The 22793-nt window shown below is 44.6% G+C and overlaps 1 protein-coding gene across 5 annotated transcripts in view; it reads right to left on the bottom strand.

Moving 5' to 3' along the window:
- Window positions 1–22793, bottom strand: part of wnk2 (WNK lysine deficient protein kinase 2) — a 75003-nt gene that overhangs the window by 40689 nt on the left and 11521 nt on the right. For all 5 annotated transcript variants that reach the window (XM_036950029.2, XM_090205251.1, XM_036950028.2 and 2 more), the window contains exons 6-10: window positions 22119–22338; window positions 9171–9305; window positions 6954–7077; window positions 3031–3341; window positions 1020–1211 (exon numbers count right to left, since the gene is read on the bottom strand). In XM_036950029.2, coding sequence (XP_036805924.2) covers window positions 1020–1211; window positions 3031–3341; window positions 6954–7077; window positions 9171–9305; window positions 22119–22338 — 982 coding nt within the window. The remainder of the gene's footprint in view (window positions 1–1019; window positions 1212–3030; window positions 3342–6953; window positions 7078–9170; window positions 9306–22118; window positions 22339–22793) is intronic.

Raw genomic sequence — 22793 nt, forward strand, 5'->3', positions numbered from 1 at the left:
GGTTCGTCTGAGGGCATAGCAGGATTGCTTATAGGCGTCCAGATTAGTGTCCCGCTCTTTGAAAGCGGCAGCTCTAGCCTTTAGCTTGATACAGATGTTGCCTGTAATCCATGGCTTTTGGTTGGGATATGTACGTATGGTTACTGTGTAGACAACGTTGTTGATGCACTTATTGATGAAGCCGATAACTGAGGTGGTATACCTCAATGCCATTGGATGAATCCCGGAACATATTCCAGTCTGTGGTAGCAAAACAGTCCTGTAGCGTACATCCGCGTCATCTGACCACTTCCGTATTGAGCGAGTCACTGGTACTTCCTGCTTTAGTTTTTGGAGGATAGAAGTATGGTAAGATTTGCCAAATAGAGGGCGGGAGAGGGCTTTGTATGCATCTCTATGTGTGGAGTAAAGGCAGTCTAGAGTTTTTTTCCTCTGGTTGCACCTGACATGCTGGTAAAAATGTGGTAAAACTGATTTAAGTTTGCCTGCATTAAAGTCCCCGTTCACTAGTAGCGCTGCATCTGGGTGAGCATTTTCTTGTTTGCTTATGGCCTTACAGAGTTGGTTGAGCCACGACTCGGTGAAACATAAGATATTACAGTTCTTAATGTCCCATTGGTAGGATAATCGTAAGTATTTTCCAATGATTGCATGATAGCAAGTAGACCTGCTGGCAGTGGGAGTTTACTCGCTCGCCTACAGATTCTCAAAAGGCAGCCTGATCTGCATCCTCTTTTCCTCCGTTTTTTCTTCACGCAAATGACGGGGGATCTGGGCCTGTTCCCGGGAGAGCAGTATGTCTTCCTCGTCGGAGTCGTCAAAGGAAAAAGTTTCTTCCAGTTCATGGTGGGTAATCCCAGTTCTGATGTTATTTTTGATCATAAGAGATGGTAGCAGCAACATTATGTACAAAATAAGTTACAAACAATGCAACAACAAAAAAATAGCACAATTGGTTACGGGCATGTAAAACGACGCCATCTTAACACCCAAGTGTTAGATTCAGAAAAGATCCTTACCTCGTGGCTGGGCTGGGCTGTAACAGCAGGCTGCGCCTGTGCCTGTACAGTGGCGAGAGGGTCAGCAGCTGGGAAGCTCTGTGGGGCCGTGGGGCCGTTCTGATGTACCGGAGGCCCTGGGGTGGCTGGAGCAGAGGCTGGCTGAGCCTGGGGCTGGGGCTGGGGCTGGGCCTGGATCCACCCTGCACTGGGCTGGAACACACAGGAGAAAAGGCAGTCTTTCAGATTATGACAAAGATTATCAAGAACACATCATATAGAATCAGCATTTTTCTTCACGGGATCAAAGAAGGGACAAATCATTGTTGAGCAAGGTTGATATTGTTTTGCTGGAAACTGCCGGATAAAAGTAATTGAGGAGTGGCTGCTGCAATAGTAAGGGAATCTACACAGCTGATCCACCATCTCGTAATCGAGCCATGTGGTGTTTATCTGCTGAGGAGTGAACAGAGGCAGATAGAACATCACTGTTATGCTTGAGGGTCGGTGTTATGGTCAGGAAATTACAGTAACTTTCCCAAAACTCCCAGGTTTTCCAGAAATCCCAGTTGGAAGATTTTTCAGGAGGGAATAAGCAGAAAATCCTCCAATGAGGACTTATGGAAAACCTGGGAAATTTGGGAGTTACTGGAAATGTTGCATCCCTAGGGGTTGATTTGGGATTGGGAAGTAATGTTGCACTTGGTCATCATGGGAGGGACAGAGAAAGCTATGATCGCGGGATCTGGCAGCTTGCGAGGCTAAGAGAAAGCGGAGGTGCTGCAGCTAGGTGTGGTGTTGCTACAGCAATGGCTCAGAAGGGTCAAAGTTCAATCAAGCCGGTAGTATCCCTGACCTACCATTGAACCATTTGGTGATAGAAGCAGGGGCTTTTCCAAACCCAGGCCTTGGTCAGAATGCTCAGGCACTGGAGAGGTGGGCTGGCTTTGGCTGGGCCAATAGGCCCCGCTGTCTGGGGAAGTAGGGGAGCTGGTCCTGTGAACCCTAGCCTCTCCATAGCTTTGGCTGGGCTGGTACGGGGCGTGTAGGGGTGTTGGGGAGCTTCTCCTGCGACTGACGATGTGGCTGAGACAGTGGTCGAGCAGGGAGAGATCTCCACTGGAGGAGCCGACCATTAGGGAAGGAGGCGGGGAAAGATGTGAGGGAGACGGAGGAGCCGACAGGGAGGAGGTGATTAGAGGGCGATTGAGCAGTGAGAGAAGCTGGGGGGAGACTAAGGAGGGGGTGTGTACTGATGAGCGCTGGGGGGAGGGAGGGAGGGGAGGCGTGTAGAGGTGGCCTAGAGACCCCCCAGCCTCCATCCTAGTTCTTAGTAGAAGGTCAAAGCTCGCACAGGCCCTGTGGGAGTGGAGTAGAGGGAGGTCTGAGGGGCGTCGTATAGGATTTGTAACCAGGATGGCAGGATGGGGGGGATTGACTGATTGATTGATTGAGTCAAGGTAGGAACACTGATGGTATTGGGACAAGTGAGGGGAGAGGACAGGATACCGAGGGGGAGGGGAGTCTAAAGGGGGGACCGCGGCTGCTGCGTACTCCTCTGAGTTTTTGTTACCCTCCGGGCTCCGATGTGTTACTTTGTCTCGTTTGGGACAGAGGTGGCAGGGAGAACGGCACAGAGGCTTAGGGAGGGAGTGGGTCCTGCACATGTCAATCAAGGAGGTGCTTCCACGTCTAGCGCACTGATTGGTCCCACCACAACACACTGTACTCTCATTGGTCCCACAACCAACCAAGAAATCTCCTTTCATCTCTTGAGAGAGAAGAGCATTCTGGAATGCAAAGGGCTCACTGAAGTGTTGCTGCTCAGGTGGCATCGACCGGACAAAAGAAAACAGATTTTAGTTCAGTTTGTCTTTACAAAAGACAGATAATACCGAAAATAAAATGTTAACAAGGAGCTAAAGAGACATAGAAAGGGAATGTCTGAGACTTGCAGTGAGGATATGTTTATAATAATGAGTTTTGAAATTTGAGTTAGAGGTAATGGGGAATTTTGTATGAGAAAACTTACAGGTGGAGACTGGTAGTCCCCCTGGTGCAGCTGTGCTTTAGGTTGCTGGTAGGCCCCATGATGCAGCTGAGTGGTGGCTTGCTGGTAGGCCACCTGATGAAGCTGTGTGGTAGTAGCTAAGGAGTAGGCCACTTGGGGAGGCTGTGCAGTGGGCTTCTGGTAGGCTCCCTGGTGCAGCTGGGCCTGGGGCTGCACAGGGGGGCTGTAGACCACCTGGGGTGTAGAGATGGGCTCTGGGATGGACTGGTATGGGGCACTGGGCTGACTGTTTTTAACATTTGACAGCACCATGAGGCCCACTCCACCATCAGCTATAAGAACAGGAAACAGAGGGGAGAAAACATAATATCAAACTGGCGAGAGACTGAGAGAAAGAGAGAGAAAGAAAGAAACAAAGGGATGGAGAGATGAAGTGTCATTCAAATTCAAAAGCTGGGAGATGACTCAGAGCTGAGTCACACCCTGCATCTCTCTCTCTGCATCTCTCGCTCTCCCTGCATCTCTCTACCTACCCTTCATCTATAAGCCTTGTGAAGTTTTTTCCCATCTGGATTAGATAATTGCGATGGAGGAGATGGCTGGCGTTTTACAATCCCCTAACCAATTGTGCTATTGTGTGTGTTTTTTTGCGTTATTTGTAACCTATTTTATATATAATGTTTCTGCCACTGTATCTTATGACCAAAAAGAGCTTCAAGATATCAGGACAGCGATTACTCAACCCATACTGGAGGAATACTATTTCTTTAATGAGTCAGACGGGAAGGATTTACTTCAGACGCCGACAATGCGCAGGAGAAAGAGACAGAGATATTGGGGACGAAGGTCCAGGTGCCTTGAAAGGATCCGGAGGGGAGCGGGTATTCTCCCTTTACCATCGGTCCTATTAACCAACGTACAATCATAGGAAAATAAAATAAATGAACTACGATCACGTATATCCTACCATTGGGAAAATAAAAAATGTAATATCTTATGTTTCACCGAGTCGTGGCTAAACAACGACATGAATAACATACATCTGGTGGGTTTCAAGCTTTTTCGGCAGGATAGGACAGAGGCCTCTGGTAAGACAAGGGGTGGCGGTCTATGTATATTTGTTAACAACAGCTGGTGCATGAAATCTAAGGAAGTCTCCAGGTTTTTCCCGCCTGAGGTAGAGTATCTCATGAAAAGCTGTAGAACACACTATTTACCAAGATAATTTTCCTCTATATTCTTCATAGCTGTCTATTTACCACCACAAACCGATGCGGGCACTAAGACTGCACTCAATGAGCTGTACACGGCCATCAGCAAACAGAAAAAGCTCACCCGGAGACGGAGCTCCTAGTGGCCAGAGACTTTAATGCAGGGAAACTTAAATCCATTTTACCTCATTTCTACCAGCATGTTAAATGTGCAACCAGAAGGAAAACAACTCTAGACCACCTTTACTCCACACACAGAGACGCGTACAAAGCTCTCCTTCACCCTCCATTTGGCAAATCAAACCATAATTCTATCCTCCTGATTCTTGCTTACAAGCAAAAAGTAATGCAGGAAGCACCAGTGACTCGATCAATAAGAAAGTAGTCAGATGAAGCAGATGCTAAGCTACAGGACTGTTTTGCTTGCACAGACTGTAATATGTTCCAGGATTCTCAGTCACTGGCTTCACCAATAAGTGTATTGATGACGTCGTCCCCACAGTGACCATATGTACATACCCCAACCAGAAGCCATGGATTACAGGCAACATCCACACTGAGCTAAAGGGTAGAGCTGCCACTTTCAAGGAGCGGGACTCTAACCCGGAAGCTTATAAGAAATTACGCTATGCCCTCCGACAAACCATCAAACAGGCAAAGCGTCAATACAGGACTAAGATTGAATCATACTACACCGGCTCCGACGCTCTCCGGCCAACTATTACAGACTACAAAGGTAAGCAAAGCCACAAGCTGCCCAGTGACACGAGCCTACCAGACGAGCTAAATGACTTCTATGCTCGCCTCGAGGCAAGTAACACTGAAACATGCATTAGAACATCAGCTGTTCCGGACGACTGTGTGATAACGCTCTCCGTAGCCAATGTGAGTAAGACCTTCAAACAGGTCAACATTCACAAGGCAGCAGGGCCAGATGGAATACCAGGACGTGTACTCCGAACATGTGCTGACCAACTGGCAAATGACTCACTGACATTTTCAACCTGTCCCTGACTGAGTCTGTAATCCCAACATGTTTCAAGCAGACCACCATAGTCCCTATCCCTGTGCCCAAGAACACTAAGGTAACCTGCCTAAATGACAACCGACCCGTAGTACTCACGTCTCTAGTTCTGAAATGCTGGTCATGGCTCACATCAACACCATTATCCCAGAAACCTCAGACCCACTCCAATTTGCATACCACCTAAACAGATCCAAAGATGACGCAATCTCTATTGCACTGCCCTTTCCCACCTGGACAAAAGGAATGCTATTCATTGACTACAGCTCAGCATTCAACATCATAGTGCCCTCAAAGCTCATCACTAAGCTAAGGACCCTGGGACTAAACACCTCCCTCTGTAACTGGATCCTGGACTTCCTAACGGGCCGCCCCCAGGTGGTGAGGGTAGGTAACAAAACATCTGCCACGCTGATCATCAACATAGGGGTCCCTCATCGGTGCGTGCTCAGTCCCCTCCTGTACTCCTTGTTCACTCATGACTGCATGGCCAGGCACGACTCCAACACCCTCATCAAGTTTGCAGATGACAATAGTGGTAGGCCTGATCACTGACAACGATGAGACAGGCTATCGGGAGGTGGTCAGAGACCTGCCGTTTGGTGCCAGGACAACAACCTCTCCCTCAACATAATCAATGATGTGGACTACAGGAAAAGGAGAACAGAGTACGCCCCCAATGTCATCGATGGGGTTGCAGTGGAGCAGGTTGAGAGCGTCAAGTTCCTTGGCGTCCACTTCCCCAACAAAACACACTAAGACAGTCATCAAGAGGTCACAACAAAACCAATTCCCGCTCAGGAGACTGAAAAGATTTGGCATGGGTCCTCAGATCCTCAAAAAGTTCTACAGCTGCACCATTGAGAGCATCCTGACAGGTTGTATCACTGCCTGGTATGGCAACTGCTCAGTCTCCGACCGCAAGGCACTACGGAGGGTAGAGCGTGTGGCCCAGTACATCACTGGGGCCCAGCTTCCTGCCATCCAGGACCTCTATACCTGGCGGTGTCAGAGAAAGGCCCTAAAAATTGTCAAACACTCCAGCCATGCTAGTCATAGACCCTTCTCTTTGCTACCTCACACCTACGATACTGGAGCACCAAGTCTTGGTCCAAAAGGCTTCTTAACAGCTTCTACCCCCGAGCCATAACACTCCTGAACAGCTAATCAAAGGGCTTCCCAGACCCATCTTTTATGCTGCTGCTACTCTGTTTATTATCTATGCATAGTCACTTTAACTCTACCTACATGTGCATATTACCTCAATTACCTTGACTAACCGATACCCCCTGTATATAGCCTCGCTGTTGTTATTTTACTGCTGCTCTTTAATTATTTCGGACTTTATATTTTCTATTTTCTACTTAACACTTATTTTCTCTTAACTTCTTAAAGCATTGTTGTTTAAGTGCTTGTAAGTAAGCATTTCACTGTAAGGCAAGGTCTACATCTGTTGTATTCGGCACATGTGACAAATACAATTTGATTTGATTTGATTTCGTTGAACTGATCGACCCTTCCTCAAGAAAAGGTGATCTGCCTGTGTGTGTGTGTTTCAATTACTTAAAGTGTTTCTCAGTTTTCTTGTATACACATTCATCTATGTGTTTGTTTGTTGTTTGCTGTTTGTTGTTTGTTTGTTTGTTTGTTTGTTTGTTGTTTGCCTCTGTCTCTCCCTTCGTGTTTAGAGGCTGGTTTCAGGTTCTTACATGTAGTCGTTGTGGCGTGTGCGGGCAGGCTGCAGATCAGGGTAAGGGGCTGGTCAGCTTCTGCCTCCTCTGGCTCTGCTGGGGCCAGTTGCGCCCCCTGTCGTGGTACCCCCATGCTGGGCACCTGCAGCAGGGTTGTTTAATGTACAGATTCGATCAACAATAACATGGTAACATTGATTCAGATTGAGTGGTTGGTGACCACTGGTCTATCTTAAAATGATTCCTAGTCGATCACCAAACATTTCTGTAGAAAAGCCAACGACATGTGTCTTGCACTGTTTGGCGGTAGGTGCACTTGATTCGTGCCAGGTAGGTGTTTCCATTTTGAACCATTTCATTTGTCTGAAGGGACAAACTCTGCCTACCCGGTAGACCCAAAAAGCTAAATCAAGTGTGCCTACTGCGCAGTCCAATCAAATTGCTTAACTCACCATGCCTGCAGCTTCCTAATCCACAGGTAAGTTTGATACTAGCCAAAGTGAGATTTCACAACTTTTGAAACCATGACTAGAGAGAGACTATCAAAGAATACAGCAAAGAGCTGCTGTTTTTATGAGTGAATTCATGTTTAAGTTTTTATTCAGAACTGTCAACACTGTTTTTATTATTCCAACACTTTTACAAAACATTAAACGCGCTTCTCACTTACAGTCGCGGTACAACAGGCACCTCAGCTGCAATTAATGAGTAGCTAATTGTATCGATAGGCCTGTGGTCTTATTATTAGCGGATCGTCGTGTCTATTTTTTTAATCAAGGAATATTTCACTTTCTCTGGCCGTAGGAAAAACATGAATTTAAGGCAGAAATAATGAGGTATGACTCAAGTTTCGCCATCAGGTGGAAGACGGTGTCCCCTCTGGTCAGTCTCACCGGACAAAAGTAGAGAGGAGGGGCAGTGAGCGTCGGACCCAATGCCGCTCTCTCCCTTCTCTCCGTTGAGACCTACCATCAGATTCAGGTACCGTCAGTCCAGTAAAATAAAAAAGAGAATTATTTAAATGTATCCTCTTTGTGCCTCACAAGTACACAACAACTGATCTATTTTCTTATCATAGCTTGAGTTTTTAAATATAATATGGTCTGAGAAGAACAATATTGACAGGCCAAGCACAGCCAATATGCTGCAATAATGTATTAGGCCTACTGCACGAACCTCATTCCTACAGACCTGTATTCATTAGGTTAATGTTGCATAGGCCATGTTTAAAGAAAATATCTGAGTGGTACATCTCAGCTTGCATTTTGACCCCGAAAGTGATCTTGACTCAGAAAGTTTTGGTGACCAAATAAAGGGACAACTTAAACAACAACAACGACAAATATAGCTGGGAGCAGCAATGAACGGGTTTCAGACGATGACAGAAAGGACAAAAGATCAGTTGGATAACAAAGCAAGCACTCTCAACTGTCTTCTTTATCTTTCGATCTTCCTTTTGTTAAATCAAGAATGACGCAAGTGAAGTTTGTTCTAGTGCTTTAGGTTGGTTATCTTTGAAAGCAGTTATCACTCTTAAAGTCATTACTTAATGTATTGAGTTTATCTATAAATATGAGTAAGTCAAAAGTTTGGACACCTACTCATTCAAGGGGTTTTCTTTATTTTTTACAATTTTCTATATTGTAGAGTAATAGTGAAGACATCAATACTATGAAATAACACACATGGAATCATGTAGTAACCAAAAATTATAATCTATTTTATATTCTTCAAAGTAGCCACCCTTTGCCTTGATGACCGCTTTGCACAGTCTTGGCATTCTCTCAATCAGCTTCATGAGGAATGATTTTCCAACTGTCTTGATGGAGTTCCCACATATGGTCGAATGTGGTGTTATTTGGACTTATGGTACATGAGAATACGCTTTTCAAAGGTTTTCCAAAATGTCCAAGATGGAGGAAAATCTATCCTGATGGACCTTATGGGTCCTTGAGGCAATTTTTTTCAGCATGAGGAAAGACACCTACATAGAACGTTTCACGTCTCTAGGTCAAACAGGGCCGATATGAAGGTTTATGTGAGACTGCTTGTAAAAACGCCCCCTATAGGCCAATTGGTGCCAATATTTTTGACCAAGTTACTCATGGCCTCTAGTTTCTGTGTGCCAAATTAGAAAAAAAGTTACCAATCTTAAGTTACTTGACCATGTCAAGAAAACAATTATAATTCAGAGAATAACAATGGCTTTGCTGTGAACCCATAAAAAGCACAAACCTGTAGCAGGTTCTGGGTCTGGTTCTCAACTGCAGGGACGGTTCGCTCCCTCCTCCATTTGATGAGAGCCACTCGATCCTTGATGGACTTTCCTACGATCTTCACATCGCTGTCCAGGAAGAAGCCTGAATCTACCTATAACAGAGAGGTTATTACCAATGCTGCGTTCATAACATCTCATAAATACCAGCATACGACTGGGGAAAATCCACTTGAACGCCCCTCCAACTGGTAATTACTAGAGGGAAACTTGTCCATCATCTCTCTCCGACTTCTCTCACATGCTGATGTCACAACTCTGATGTCACATACTAAGGAAATGACACCACACAGACCCCAGCCACGATTTGTTCACTTCCTTGCCGTCAGGCAGATGGTATCGGAGCATGAGGTCTGATAGAAACTGTCTCTGATCCTGTTGGTGTCTAAAATCCATCAGACTGCTGAACACTTGAACTGGACTGAACACCTGCTCTGATTCTCCGCACCTTAGCACACATGCACTCACTCACACTCCTCCCCCCCACACACACCCACACACAAATGTACATTCATGTTACGCACACATCACTGCTGCTAGCATTATGATTGCTAAATGCCACATAGTTAAAAAAAACCTGTCCCCCAAACCCCTCTTCCCCAAAACATGTGTAAATATTAGACTATAAATTGTATTATACTTATGCTACTATTTGTATTCTTATATTTTATTATTTCTTATTGCTGTTGCATTGTCAAGAAGGAACCTGCAAGTAAGCCTTTCGTTGGACAGTGTATAACATGTATATCCCATACATCTGACTAATAAAACTTGAAACTTAAAATGACCTCGATAACAGAATTTTCGGCAGTTAAATGCTACAAAAAAAACATTATTTATAAAAAACAATAAAATATGGTTTTCGACCACTATAATTTGTTTACGAGGATGATCTGTACTTTTACTTTATGATTGCTGCAGCTTGTTTGCCATTAGCCAATTGGCGTTCTCAATGAGTTGAAAGCACGTAAATGCACACAACTCGTTGTTCTAATTTTACAAGTAGTATTGTCAGAGTTTCCAACTTTTTATGAATGCAGCATAAACAAACCAGGAAGAAGCCTGACTCCACCGACGGAAAAGAGGTTATCCTCAGAAATACTCTAAGGACGAGATGCTAATCCAGTTCTTTTCAATTAGCAGTGCAGTGCATTCTGGGTCAAGGGGAGCACTCCTTCAAGGAGAAAATGGGAGTCAATTGGGCACTAGCTCAACATCCCAAGAATAGCATGAATTACATGAACAAGACGCACAATATTACAGATCTTTTCCGAGATGTGACTATTAAGTTCTCCGTAATATTTTACTGCTTTGAAATCGTGACATTACATGCTTTCGAGTAAAAAAAATATGTTTCTCGACTCATACCCTGACTTTCTAGAAGGGAGTGTGTGAGAAATGGCCTAGCAACCATGTGATACAGCATGACAATGTCAATGTGATTGGTCAAGAAAGCTCAGAGCGTTAGGTATTTCTCTATTAATCTTTCCTACAGTTTAGGGTCTTTCAGTAGATTGTCTTTGTTATCACAAAAAAAAACAGACGGAGCACTGACTTCACCTACAGCAGACTGGACAGAACAGGACAGTGCAGACAGGATAGAGGTTATCACTAAAAACCCTGACTCCATCTGCAGTAGACAGGACCGTGCAGACAGGACAGAACAAGGAAGGACAGAGGTTATCACAAAGAACCCTGACTCCATTAACAGTAGACAGGACAGGACAGGACAGACAGAGCAGGAATGGATAGAGGTTATCACTAAGAACCCTGACTCCATCTGCAGTAGACAGGACCGTACAGACAGGACAGAACAAGGAAGGACAGAGGTTATCACAAAGAACCCTGACTCCATTAACAGTAGACAGGACAGGACAGAGGTTATCACAAAGAACCCTAACTCCATTAACAGTAGACAGGAAAGGGCAAACAGGACTGGACAGGACAGGATAGTGCAGACAGGATAGAGATTATCACTAAGAACCCTGACTCCATCTGCAGTAGACAGGACAGTGCAGACAGAGAAGGAAAGGATAGAAGTTATCACTAAGAACCCTGACTCCATTAACAGTAGACAGGACAGGACAGGACAGTGCAGACAGAGCAGGAAAGGATAGAGGTTATCACTAAGAACCTTGACTCCATTAACAGTAGACAGGACAGAGCAAACAGGACAGGACAGTGCAGACAGAGCAGGAAAGGATAGAGGTTATCACTAAGAACCCTGACTCCATCTACAGTACAGTAGACAGGACAGGACAGACAGGACAGAACAAGGAAGGCCAGAGGTTATCACAAAGAACCCTGACTCCATCTACAGTAGACAGGACAGCAAAGCAGAGGTGTTATCACCAGACTTGAGCTAACGTGGAAATATGAATTGATCAGACAGCACTTTAGGGACATCAGCTGTCCCTATCTTTGTATCACAGTCGCCCAACGAGATAAAAGCTTGCCCCTCCTTAGCCCACAGCTCTCTGATGGGCCACAGGGTCGGGCAGGGTCTACCAGATTGACTGGTTTAAATCAATACCTTCCTGGATGATACTGGCCCGACCACAAGACCAATTAGAGTTTACTGATTACATGATGGGTAATTATATCAGGACTGGCTTGTGGAGATTATTTTTTTTACTGTCCAGGAATGGACTGTAACACGATATCAAGTCTTTCAGCGTGTTTGAGGAAGATCAGTTTAATCACATAATGACTTGTTATATGGGATTAGATGTTATTTGTAGATATGTGATTCTGTGCAGTCTGACTGTAATCTCAAAAACACACTATTTCATGACTATCACCAATTGCACAGCAGGCCCTAGCCCCCAGAGGCATGTTGGGAGATGTAGTCTGTACAGACAAGGCCGTAACTACATGTGAGGATGCTGAGATCCGGACTACAGTCATTTTTATCTAATTTGAAAAAACTAATAATAAATAAATATAAATCAAAGCTCAGAACACTTATATTCTTGGAATGATGAACAGTGGTTTGTTAGTTATGTTCGCCCGCATCCCCCGGGTTTGCCTTTTTAGCAGCACATTCACCACTCTCTGAAATGGGTAACTCTGCCCTCTTGCGACACAGGACGTGAAACGAATGAGAAACGAACTACCCCATCTCAGAGTCAGCTTAAAAAACTCAATTAGAGATGCTGCTGACAGTGTGTTTGCAAGATTCTGTAAAAAAAAAAAAGCTAATTTTCCAACCACCTGACTCCTGCCAGGTCTACAGACATACCCCAAACAAACAAAAAATGGACTCTCGGGGGAATGAGTGCACAACTGGTAAATAGTCGCTTATTGATATGTCAGTCAGTCAGGTGGCTAGCTAATTGACTTCCGGCGCCGACAGAGATGGCCGCCTCGCTTCGCGTTCCTAGGAAACTATGCAGTTTTTTGTTTTTTTACGTGTTATTTCTTACATTAGTACCCCAGGTCATCTTAGGTTTCATTACATACAGTCGAGAAGAACTACTGAATATAAGATCAGCGTCAACTCACCATCAGTACGACCAAGAATATGTTTTTCGCGACGCGGATCCTGTGTTCTGCCTTTCACCCAGGACAACGGAATGGATCCCATGCAGCGACCCAAAAAAACGACTCCGAAAAAGAGGGAAACGAGGCGGTCTTCTGGTCAGACTCCGGAGACGGGCACATCGTGCACCACTCCCTAGCATCCTTCTCGCCAATGTCCAGTCTCTTGACAACAAGGTTGATGAAATCCGAGCAAGGGTAGCATTCCAGAGGGACATCAGAGACTGTAACGTTATTTGCTTCACGGAAACATGGCTCACTGGAGAGACGCTATCGGGGGCGGTGCAGCCAGCGGGTTTCTCCACGCATCGCGCCGACAGAAACAAACATCTTTCTGGTAAGAAGAGGGGCGGGGGCGTATGCCTTATGACTAACGGACATGGTGTGATGAAAGAAACATACAGGAACTCAAATCCTTCTGTTCACCTGATTTAGAATTCCTCACAATCAAATGTAGACCGCATTATCTACCAAGAGAATTCTCTTCGATTATAATCACAGCCGTATATATCCCCCCCCCAAGCAGACACATCGATGGCTCTTAACTAACTTTATTTGACTCTTTGCAAACTGGAATCCATTTATCCGGAGGCTGCATTCATTGTTGCTGGGGATTTTAACAAGGCTAATCTGAAAACAAGACTCCCAAAATGTTATCAGCATATCGATTGCGCAACCAGGGGTGGAAAAACCTTGGATCATTGTTACTCTAACTTCCGCGACGCATATAAGGCCCTGCCCCGCCCTCCTTTCGGAAAAGCTGACCACGACTCCATTTTGTTGATCGCTGCCTACAGACAGAAACTAAAACAAGAGGCTCCCACGCTGAGGTCTGTCCAACGCTGGTCCGACCAAGCTGACTCCACACTCCAAGACTGCTTCCATCACGTGGACTGGGACATGTTTCGTATTGCGTCAGATAACAATATTGACGAATACGCTGATTCGGTGTGCGAGTTCATTAGAACGTGCGTTGAAGATGTCGTTCCCATAGCAACGATTAAAACATTCCCTAACCAGAAACCGTGGATTGATGGCAGCATTCGTGTGAAACTGAAAGCGCGAACCACTGCTTTTAATCAGGGCAAGGTGACTGGTAACATGACCGAATACAAACAGTGCAGCTATTCCCTCCGCAAGGCTATCAAACAAGCTAAGCGTCAGTACAGAGACAAAGTAGAATCTCAATTCAACGGCTCAGACACAAGAGGCATGTGGCAGGGTCTACAGTCAATCACGGACTACAAGAAGAAATCCAGCCCAGTCACGGACCAGGATGTCCTGCTCCCAGGCAGACTAAATAACTTTTTTGCCCGCTTTGAGGACAATACAGTGCCACTGACACGGCCTGCAACGAAAACATGCGGACTCTCCTTCACTGCAGACGAGGTGAGTAAGACATTTAAACGTGTTAACCCTCGCAAGGCTGCAGGCCCAGACGGCATCCCCAGCCGCGCCCTCAGAGCATGCGCAGACCAGCTGGCCGGTGTGTTTACGGACATATTCAATCAATCCCTATACCAGTCTGCTGTTCCCATATGCTTCAAGAGGGCCACCATTGTTCCTGTTCCCGAGAAAGCTAAGGTAACTGAGCTAAACGACTACCGCCCCGTAGCACTCACTTCCGTCATCATGAAGTGCTTTGAGAGACTAGTCAAGGACCATATCACCTCCACCCTACCCGACACCCTAGACCCACTCCAATTTGCTTACCGCCCAAATAGGTCCACAGACGATGCAATCTCAACCACACTGCACACTGCCCTAACCCATCTGGACAAGAGGAATACCTATGTGAGAATGCTGTTCATCGACTACAGCTCGGCATTCAACACCATAGTACCCTCCAAGCTCGTCATCAAGCTCGAGACCCTGGGTCTCGAACCCCGCCCTGTGCAACTGGGTACTGGACTTCCTGACGGGCCGCCCCCAGGTGGTGAGGGTAGGCAACAACATCTCCACCCCGCTGATCCTCAACACTGGGGCCCCACAATGGTGCGTTCTGAGCCCTCTCCTGTACTCCCTGTTCACCCACGACTGCGTGGCCATGCACGCCTCCAACTCAATCATCAAGTTTGCGGACGACACAACAGTGGTAGGCTTGATTACCAACAACGACGAGACGACCTACAGGGAGGAGGTGAGGGCCCTCGGAGTGTGGTGTCAGGAAAATTACCTCACACTCAACGTCAACAAAACTAAGGAGATGATTGTGGACTTCAGGAAACAGCAGAGGGAACACCCCCCTTTCCACATCGATGGAACAGTAGTGGAGAGGGTAGCAAGTTTTAAGTTCCTCGGCATACACATCACAGACAAACTGAATTGGTCCACTCAGACAGACAGCATCGTGAAGAAGGCGCAGCAGCGCCTCTTCAACCTCAGGAGGCTGAAGAAATTTGGTTTGTCACCAAAAGCACTCACAAACTTCTACAGATGCACAATCGAGAGCATCCTGGCGGGCTGTATCACCGCCTGGTACGGCAACTGCTCCACCCACAACCGTAAGGCTCTCCAGAGGGTAGTGAGGTCTGCACAACGCACCACCAGGGGCAAACTACCTGCCCTCCAGGACACCTACACCACCCGATGTTACAGGAAGGCCATAAAGATCATCAAGGACATCAACCACCCGAGCCACTGCCTGTTCACCCCGCTATCATCCAGAAGGCGAGGTCAGTACAGGTGCATCAAAGCTGGGACCGAGAGACTGAAAAACAGCTTCTATCTCAAGGCCATCAGACTGTTAAACAGCCACCACTAACATTGAGTGGCTGCTGCCAACACACTGACACTGACACTGACTCAACTCCAGCCACTTTAATAATGGGAATTGATGGGAAATGATGTAAATATATCACTAGCCACTTTAAACAATGCTACCTTATATAATGTTACTTACCCTACATTATTCATCTCATATGCATACGTATATACTGTACTCTATATCATCGACTGCATCCTTATGTAATACATGTATCACTAGCCACTTTAACTATGCCACTTTGTTTACATACTCACCTCATGTATATACTGTACTCGATACCATCTACTGTATCCTGCCTATGCTGCTCTGTACCATCACTCATTCATATATCCTTATGTACATATTCTTTATCCCCTTACACTGTGTATAAGACAGTAGTTTTGGAATTGTTAGTTAGATTACTTGTTGGTTATTACTGCATTGTCGGAACTAGAAGCACAAGCATTTCGCTACACTCGCATTAACATCTGCTAACCATGTGTATGTGACAAATAAAATTGGATTTGGATTTGGATTTACTGGCAGAGACTTGTACAGTAACGTTGAAGGTTTTGGCTAGTAGGCTATTATTATTAGTATTATAATTTTTTATTTCACCTTTATTTAACCAGGTAGGCCAGTTGAGAATAAGTTCTCGTTTACAAATGCGACCTGGCCAAGATAAAGCAAAGCAGTGTGACAAAAATAACAACACAGAGTTACACATAAACAAACATACAGTCAATAACACAATATAAATATCTATGTACAGTGTGAGCAAATGTAGAAGAGTAGGGATGTGAGGCAATAAATTGGCCATAGAGGTGAAATAATTACAATTTAGCATTAACACTGGAGTGATAGATGTGCAGATGATGATGTGCAAGTAGAGATACTAGGGTGCAAAAGAGCAAGAGGATAAATACCAATATGGGGATGAGGTAGGAGGGTGTGCTATTTACAGATTGGCTGTGTACAGGTACAGTGATCGGTAAGCTGCTCTGACAGCTGATGCTTAAAGGTAGAGAGGGAGATATAAGATTCCAGCTTCAGTGATTTTTGCAATTCGTTCCAGTCATTGGCAGCAGAGAACTGGAAGGAAAGGCGGCGAAAGGAAGTGCTGGCTTTGGGGATGACCAGTGAAATATACCTGCTGGAGTGTGTGCTATGGGTGGGTGACCAGTGAGCTGAGATAAGGCGGGGCTTTACCTAGCAAAGACTTATAGATGACCTGGGGCCAGTGGGTTTGGCAACGAATATGTAGTGAGGCCAGCCAACGAGAGCATACAGTTCGCAGTGGTGGGTAGAATATGGGGCTTTGGTGACAAAACAGACGGCACTGTGATAGACTACATCCAGTTTGCTGAGTAGAGTGTTGGAGGCTATTTTGTAAATGACATCGCCGAAGTCAAGGATCGGTAGGATAGTCAGTTTTACAAGGGTATGTTTGGCAGCATGAGTGATGGAGGCTTTGTTGCGAAATAGGAAGATGATTCTAGATGTAATTTTGGATTGGAGATGCTAAATGTGAGTCTGGAAGGAGAGTTTACAGTCTAACCAGACACCTAGGTATTTGTAGTTGTCCACATATTCTAAGTTACAACTTTCCAGAGTAGTGATGCTAGTCGGATGGGTGGGTGCAGGCAACAATCGGTTGAAGAGCATGCATTTAATTTTGCTAGCATTTAAAAGCAGTTGGAGGCCACGGAAGGAAAACTGCATGGCATTGAGGCCATACAACAGGTTCTTAACACAGTGTCCAAAGAAGGACCAGATGTATACAGAATGGTGTCGTCTGCATAGAGGTGGATCAGAGAATCACCAGCAGCAAGAGCAACATCATTGATATATACAGAGAAAAGAGTCAGCCCAAGAATTTAACCCCGTGGCACCCCCCTAGAGACTGCCAGAGGTCCGGACAACAGGCCCTCCGATTTGACACACTGAACTCTATCTGAGAAGGAGTTGGTGAACCAGATGAGGCAGTCATTTGAGAAATCAAGGCTATTGAGTCTGCCAATAAAAATGTGGTGATTGACAGAGTCGAAAGCCTTGGCCAGGTTGATGAAGACGGCTGCACAGCACTGTCTTTTATCGATGGCGGTTATGATATCATTTAGGACCTTGAGCGTGGCTGAGGTGCTCCCATGACCAGCTCAGAAACCAGATTGCATAGTGGAGAAGGTACGTTGGAATTCAAAATGGTCTGTGATCTGTTTGTTAACTTGGCTTTCAAAGATTTTAGAAAGGCAGGGCAGGATGGATATAGGTCTTTAACAGTTTGGGTCTAGAGTGTCTCCCCATTTGAATAGGGGGATGACCACGGCAGCTTTCCAATCTTTGGGGATCTCAGACGATACGAAAGAGAGGTTGAACAGGCTAGTAATAGGGGTTGCAACAATTTTGGTGGATAATTTTAGAAAGAGAGGGTCCAGATTGTCTAGCCCAGCTGATTTGTAGTGATCCAGATTTTGCAGCTCTTTCAGAACATCAGGTGTCTGGATTTGGGTGAAGGAGAAATTAGGGGAGGCTTGGGCAAGTTGCTGCAGAGGTGTGCTGAGCTGTTGGCCGGGCTAGGGGTAGCCAGGTGGAAAACATGGCCAGCCGTGGAAAAATGCTTATTGAAATGATTGATTATCGTTATGGAATTAGTGCTACAGGATGCAAATTTCTGTTTGAAAAAGGTAGCCTTAGCTTTCCTAACTGACTGAGTATATTGGTTCCTGACTTTGCATATCACGGGGGCTATTCGATGCTAATGTAGAACACCACAGGATGTTTTTGTGCTGGTCAAGCGCAGTTAAGTCTAGGGTGAACCAAGGGCTATACCTGTTCTTAGTTCTACTTTTTTGAACGGGGCATGCTTATTTAAGATGGTGAGGAAAGCACTTTTAAAGAGCAACCAGGCATCCTCAACTTATGGGATGAGGTCAATATCCTTCCAGGATACCTGGGCCATTTCAATTAGAAAGGCCTGCTCGCTGAAAAGTAGAAGCTTGAATTGTTTGGGCACAGACCTGGATTGTATGACAGAACTCTGCAGGCTATCTCTGCAGTAAATTGCAACTCCGCCCCCTTTGGTAGTTCTATCTTGTCGGAAGATGTTATACTTAGGGATGGAAATTTCTGGATTTTTGGTGGCCTTCCTAAGCCATGATTCAGACACGGCTAGGACATCAGGGTTGGCGGAGTGTGCTAAAGCAGTGAATAAAACAAACTTAGGGAGGAGGCTTCTGATGTTTACATGCATGAAACCAAGGCTTTTACGGTTACAGAAGTCAACAAATGAGAGCGCCTGGGGAATGGGAGTGGTGCTGGGGGGCTGCAGGGCCTGGGTTAACCTCTACATCACCAGAGGAAAAGAGGAGGACTAGGATAAGGGTACGGCTAAAGGATATAAGAACTGGTCGTCTAGTGCGTTCGGAACAGAGAGTAAAATGTGCAGATTTCTGGGCGTTGAAGAATAGATTCAAGGCATAATGTACAGACAAGGGTATGGTAGGATGTGAGTACAGTGGAGGTAAACCGATTACTTAGCCAACTAGAATAATGAAGTAAGAAGCTAATGTTAAAAGGAGCCTACTTCAGCAGGAGCAAACAATAAGGTATTAAGTTCTCATAATAACTTTGCTTTACAGAGAGTCGGCTACTGAGACAGACAGTGATGTGGCACTCAGTGGTGAGGCTGAGGCAGGCTGCAATGCATTCAGGAGGAAGTAGAGGAGACAGAGAGAGCGTGCGGGAGCAAGCAGAGGGAGGGGTTAGTACAGTAGGTCACAAACTTGGCGTCATGGCCCCATGTGGAGTCCCGTAAGAAAATTGGTACTAATCTTATCAAACAAGTTAGGAACTGAAAGAAAATAAGACATGTTTCAATATGAACATCTCCACATGGCCTATCTTCCCTATAGACCTGCATAAATATGCAATCAATACAGTTCTAAAAATGTCATTCGTTTTCATCTGTGGTTGTTCGTCTTATCTCAATCGCCCACTGGAGTCTATAGTTTACCCATTACCCACCTTTTTACCACTACATCACTGATAGCAATACAGAATCGTAAGAAATATTGTAATAATTCATGTGAATGTGATAATACGATCATCTGTATGCTCCATTGATGTCTGTTTGTGTGGAGCTTGATTATTAATGCCTAGGAATACAAATGTAAATGCTGTGTAAGTTGAGAAAATAACTATCTACGTAAAGAGTTGATGATCCATTTCATCATTACAACTGATTGAACAGTTGCTGATGCTACGTGTCAGTGTGAGTCATTTCTCATATTTCCCCCCTTTCAGGGGTATAACATTACAATTGTATAGCTAATAGGCTACGTGTTTGTATACTGAGCAAAAATATAAACACAACGTGAAACAATTTCTAAGATTTAACTGAGTAACAGTTCATATGAGGAAATCAGTCAATTGGAATATATTAATTAGGCCCAAATCTATGGATTTCACACGACTGGCAATACAGATCTATTGGTCACAGATACCTTGTATGAAACGGGCCTCATGTACTTGTCACAGATACCTTTTAAGAAACGGGCCTCATGTACTTATAACAGTGTTTCTGTGCATTCATATTGCCATCGATAAAATGCAATTGTGTTCATTGTCCATAGCTTATAACCCCACCACCATGGGGCACTCTGTTCACAACATTGACATGAGCAAACCACTCCCCCACACGACGCCATACACATGGGTCTGCGGTTGTGAGGCTGTTTGGACGTAGTGCCAAATTCTCTAAAACGATGTTGGAGGCGGCTTATGGTAGTTAAATTAACATAAAATTATCTGACAACAGCTCTGGTGGACCTTCCTGCAGTCAGCATGCCAATTGCACGCTCCCTCAAAACTTGAGACATTGTGGCATTGCGTTGTGTGACAAAACTGCACATTTTAGAGTGGCTTATTATTGTGCCCAGAACAAAGTGCACCTGTGTAATGATCATTCTGTTTAATCAGCTTCTTGATAAGCAACACCAGTCTTGGCAAAGGAGAAATGCTCACTAACACGAATGTAAACAAATTTGTGCACAAAATTCGAGAAAAATACGCTTTTTTATTGCGTTTCAGCTCATGAAACATGGGACCAGCACTTTACATGTTGTGTTTATATTATTGTTCAGTGTAGATCGATTGAGGTGAATGAACCTACAACAGCAAAGGTGATAATGGCTGGGTTAATTTTTTCTTGTTTTTGCTGTTCTCCAAATATATATACTGTATACAGTATATAAAAAATATATAAGCAACTATGTCCTCTAGACTATATAGATATATAGTCTAGAGGACAGAGTTGCTTTCCATGAGGATGCCACATGGCTAGATTAAAGTAAAATGCTACATTTCACTCATCATAAAACAAAAAATTGATTAAGGCTCATCAAATAAATGGTATCTAGAGACAGTCACATAATTTCTCACTCTATAACATAAATATCATACTCTGCAACTGGTACTGCAAATACACCAACAGTGTCTGCAAAACAGATCTGAGCCATGATAATGTGAACCCTGCTCACCACAGCCATTTAGAGTCTCTACATATGGCTCTGCTATAGACGTCTTCACGGGTCCAAACAGTTGGATCCGAAATGGAACCGTGGCTTTCCTACCTGACCCGATATGATTAAATCAATACTTGCTTATTAAAGATAAGCATTATATTGTTAGATTATAGGAGTAACATTGGTAGTCCTAAAACTTTCTTTGTCACATATCAATCATATCAAGTTAAAACGGTCATATCAAATTCAACTTTCGGCGTCCGTAGGTGCTCACTGAACTTCATAGGCCTGCAGCTTTTGCCTAATAATAGCCACACCACACCAAACCTTCACAAAGGTTTCTAAACTTCATTGGGGTATTATCAAAAGTAAGTCAAGTCGGTGTTTATAGGGTGAACACTAGGATTAGCCTACAGTTGGAACTTAAGTTAGCCAATGAAAATGTCTCAACAGAATTAAACAAAACACTTTTTGCATACTTAAAGAACTGGTTTAGATTAGGATAAATAGGCTTACAATAATAATAATAATGATATATAATAATAATAAGGATAATAAAGATAATAAATACGAAAATAAATTAAAAGTTAGAAAATTGCATCAAACCTGAATAGCGACCTGTCCGTTCCCTTTCTCAGGTTCTTTTCACTGTACTCTTTCCCCTCTAATGTTCGCTTTACTTCAATGAAAAATGCCTCCATCTTCACAATCAACAGCAACCTAGGCCAAGGCTAATCTCTCTTGCTCTCTCTCTCTCCTCAGCAACATACGCACAAGAGGTGAGCGGCCGGAACAAGTTTCAGCTGGACCTGGCCGGCATAAGCTATGTTTTAAGTTGCAATGGGAGTGACACAGATAACAAGCTTGCACAGTTTTCTCATCACCTCACTGATTAAATTACTATAGGACGGGTCTAATCGGGTCCAGTTGATAAATCAATTTTAATTGCACATACCCAAGTCCCGTGGCAATTATATCAGACCCGACCTAGATCCGAGACAAAGGTTCGAATTTTGGACTTCGAACCCACTTGGGCCCCGGGTCAGATCTCGGAATTTCGGGTCTGGTGGACCCATGAAGACTTTTACTCTGCTACTCACCATCTCCTGGGCCACGCCCTCTGGGGTCTCTTTCTCCAGGTCAAAGGTGAACTCGATGGCACCACTGTCTTTGTACTTCCCCTTCAGCTTCTTGGGGTCCTCCACCCACACCTTCAGGGCGATGGAACTCTTTTTCCCATCGTCCTCTTCGGCCAGCTCCACCCTCACGCCTGTGTCCTCCGCAAAGAAGGCATGGTTCAAGAGGTCCTTTATGCTGTACCTGTAGACAACAAACATACAGTAAAGTATACACACACGCACGTTCTCTCACACACAACGCCGCCGCGGTGGAAAGGTTATGGTGTCACTCAGAATGACTGATCCGAAACGTCAGTACACATAGGAACATCAACAGTGCAGACTGTGCAGGATATTAATTTGAGCCAGTTCGCAGCAACAGGAAATGTGAATTATTATTTTGGGCCTAAACATTCAGAAGATGGAGGTGCTCAAATTTGACCCATTTTGCAAACCCCACCATACTATGAGACATCCATGTCTTCATCACTGGAAAGATAAATGGTTGAGATTGATATCGTTTAAAAGCTTACAAACAGGGTTGTCAAACAATTTTCAAGTTTTTTGAAATAAATTACTATATGTTTTTATCCTGTCATTTTGTACCTTTAACGTCAATTATCTAAACTCAGATTTGTTTTCATATTCGCATATGCT

Source organism: Oncorhynchus mykiss, chromosome 17 (assembly GCF_057628025.1).
Source record: "Oncorhynchus mykiss isolate SJ-2025 chromosome 17, ASM5762802v1, whole genome shotgun sequence".
In the NCBI taxonomy this organism is placed as follows: Eukaryota; Metazoa; Chordata; class Actinopteri; order Salmoniformes; family Salmonidae; genus Oncorhynchus; species Oncorhynchus mykiss.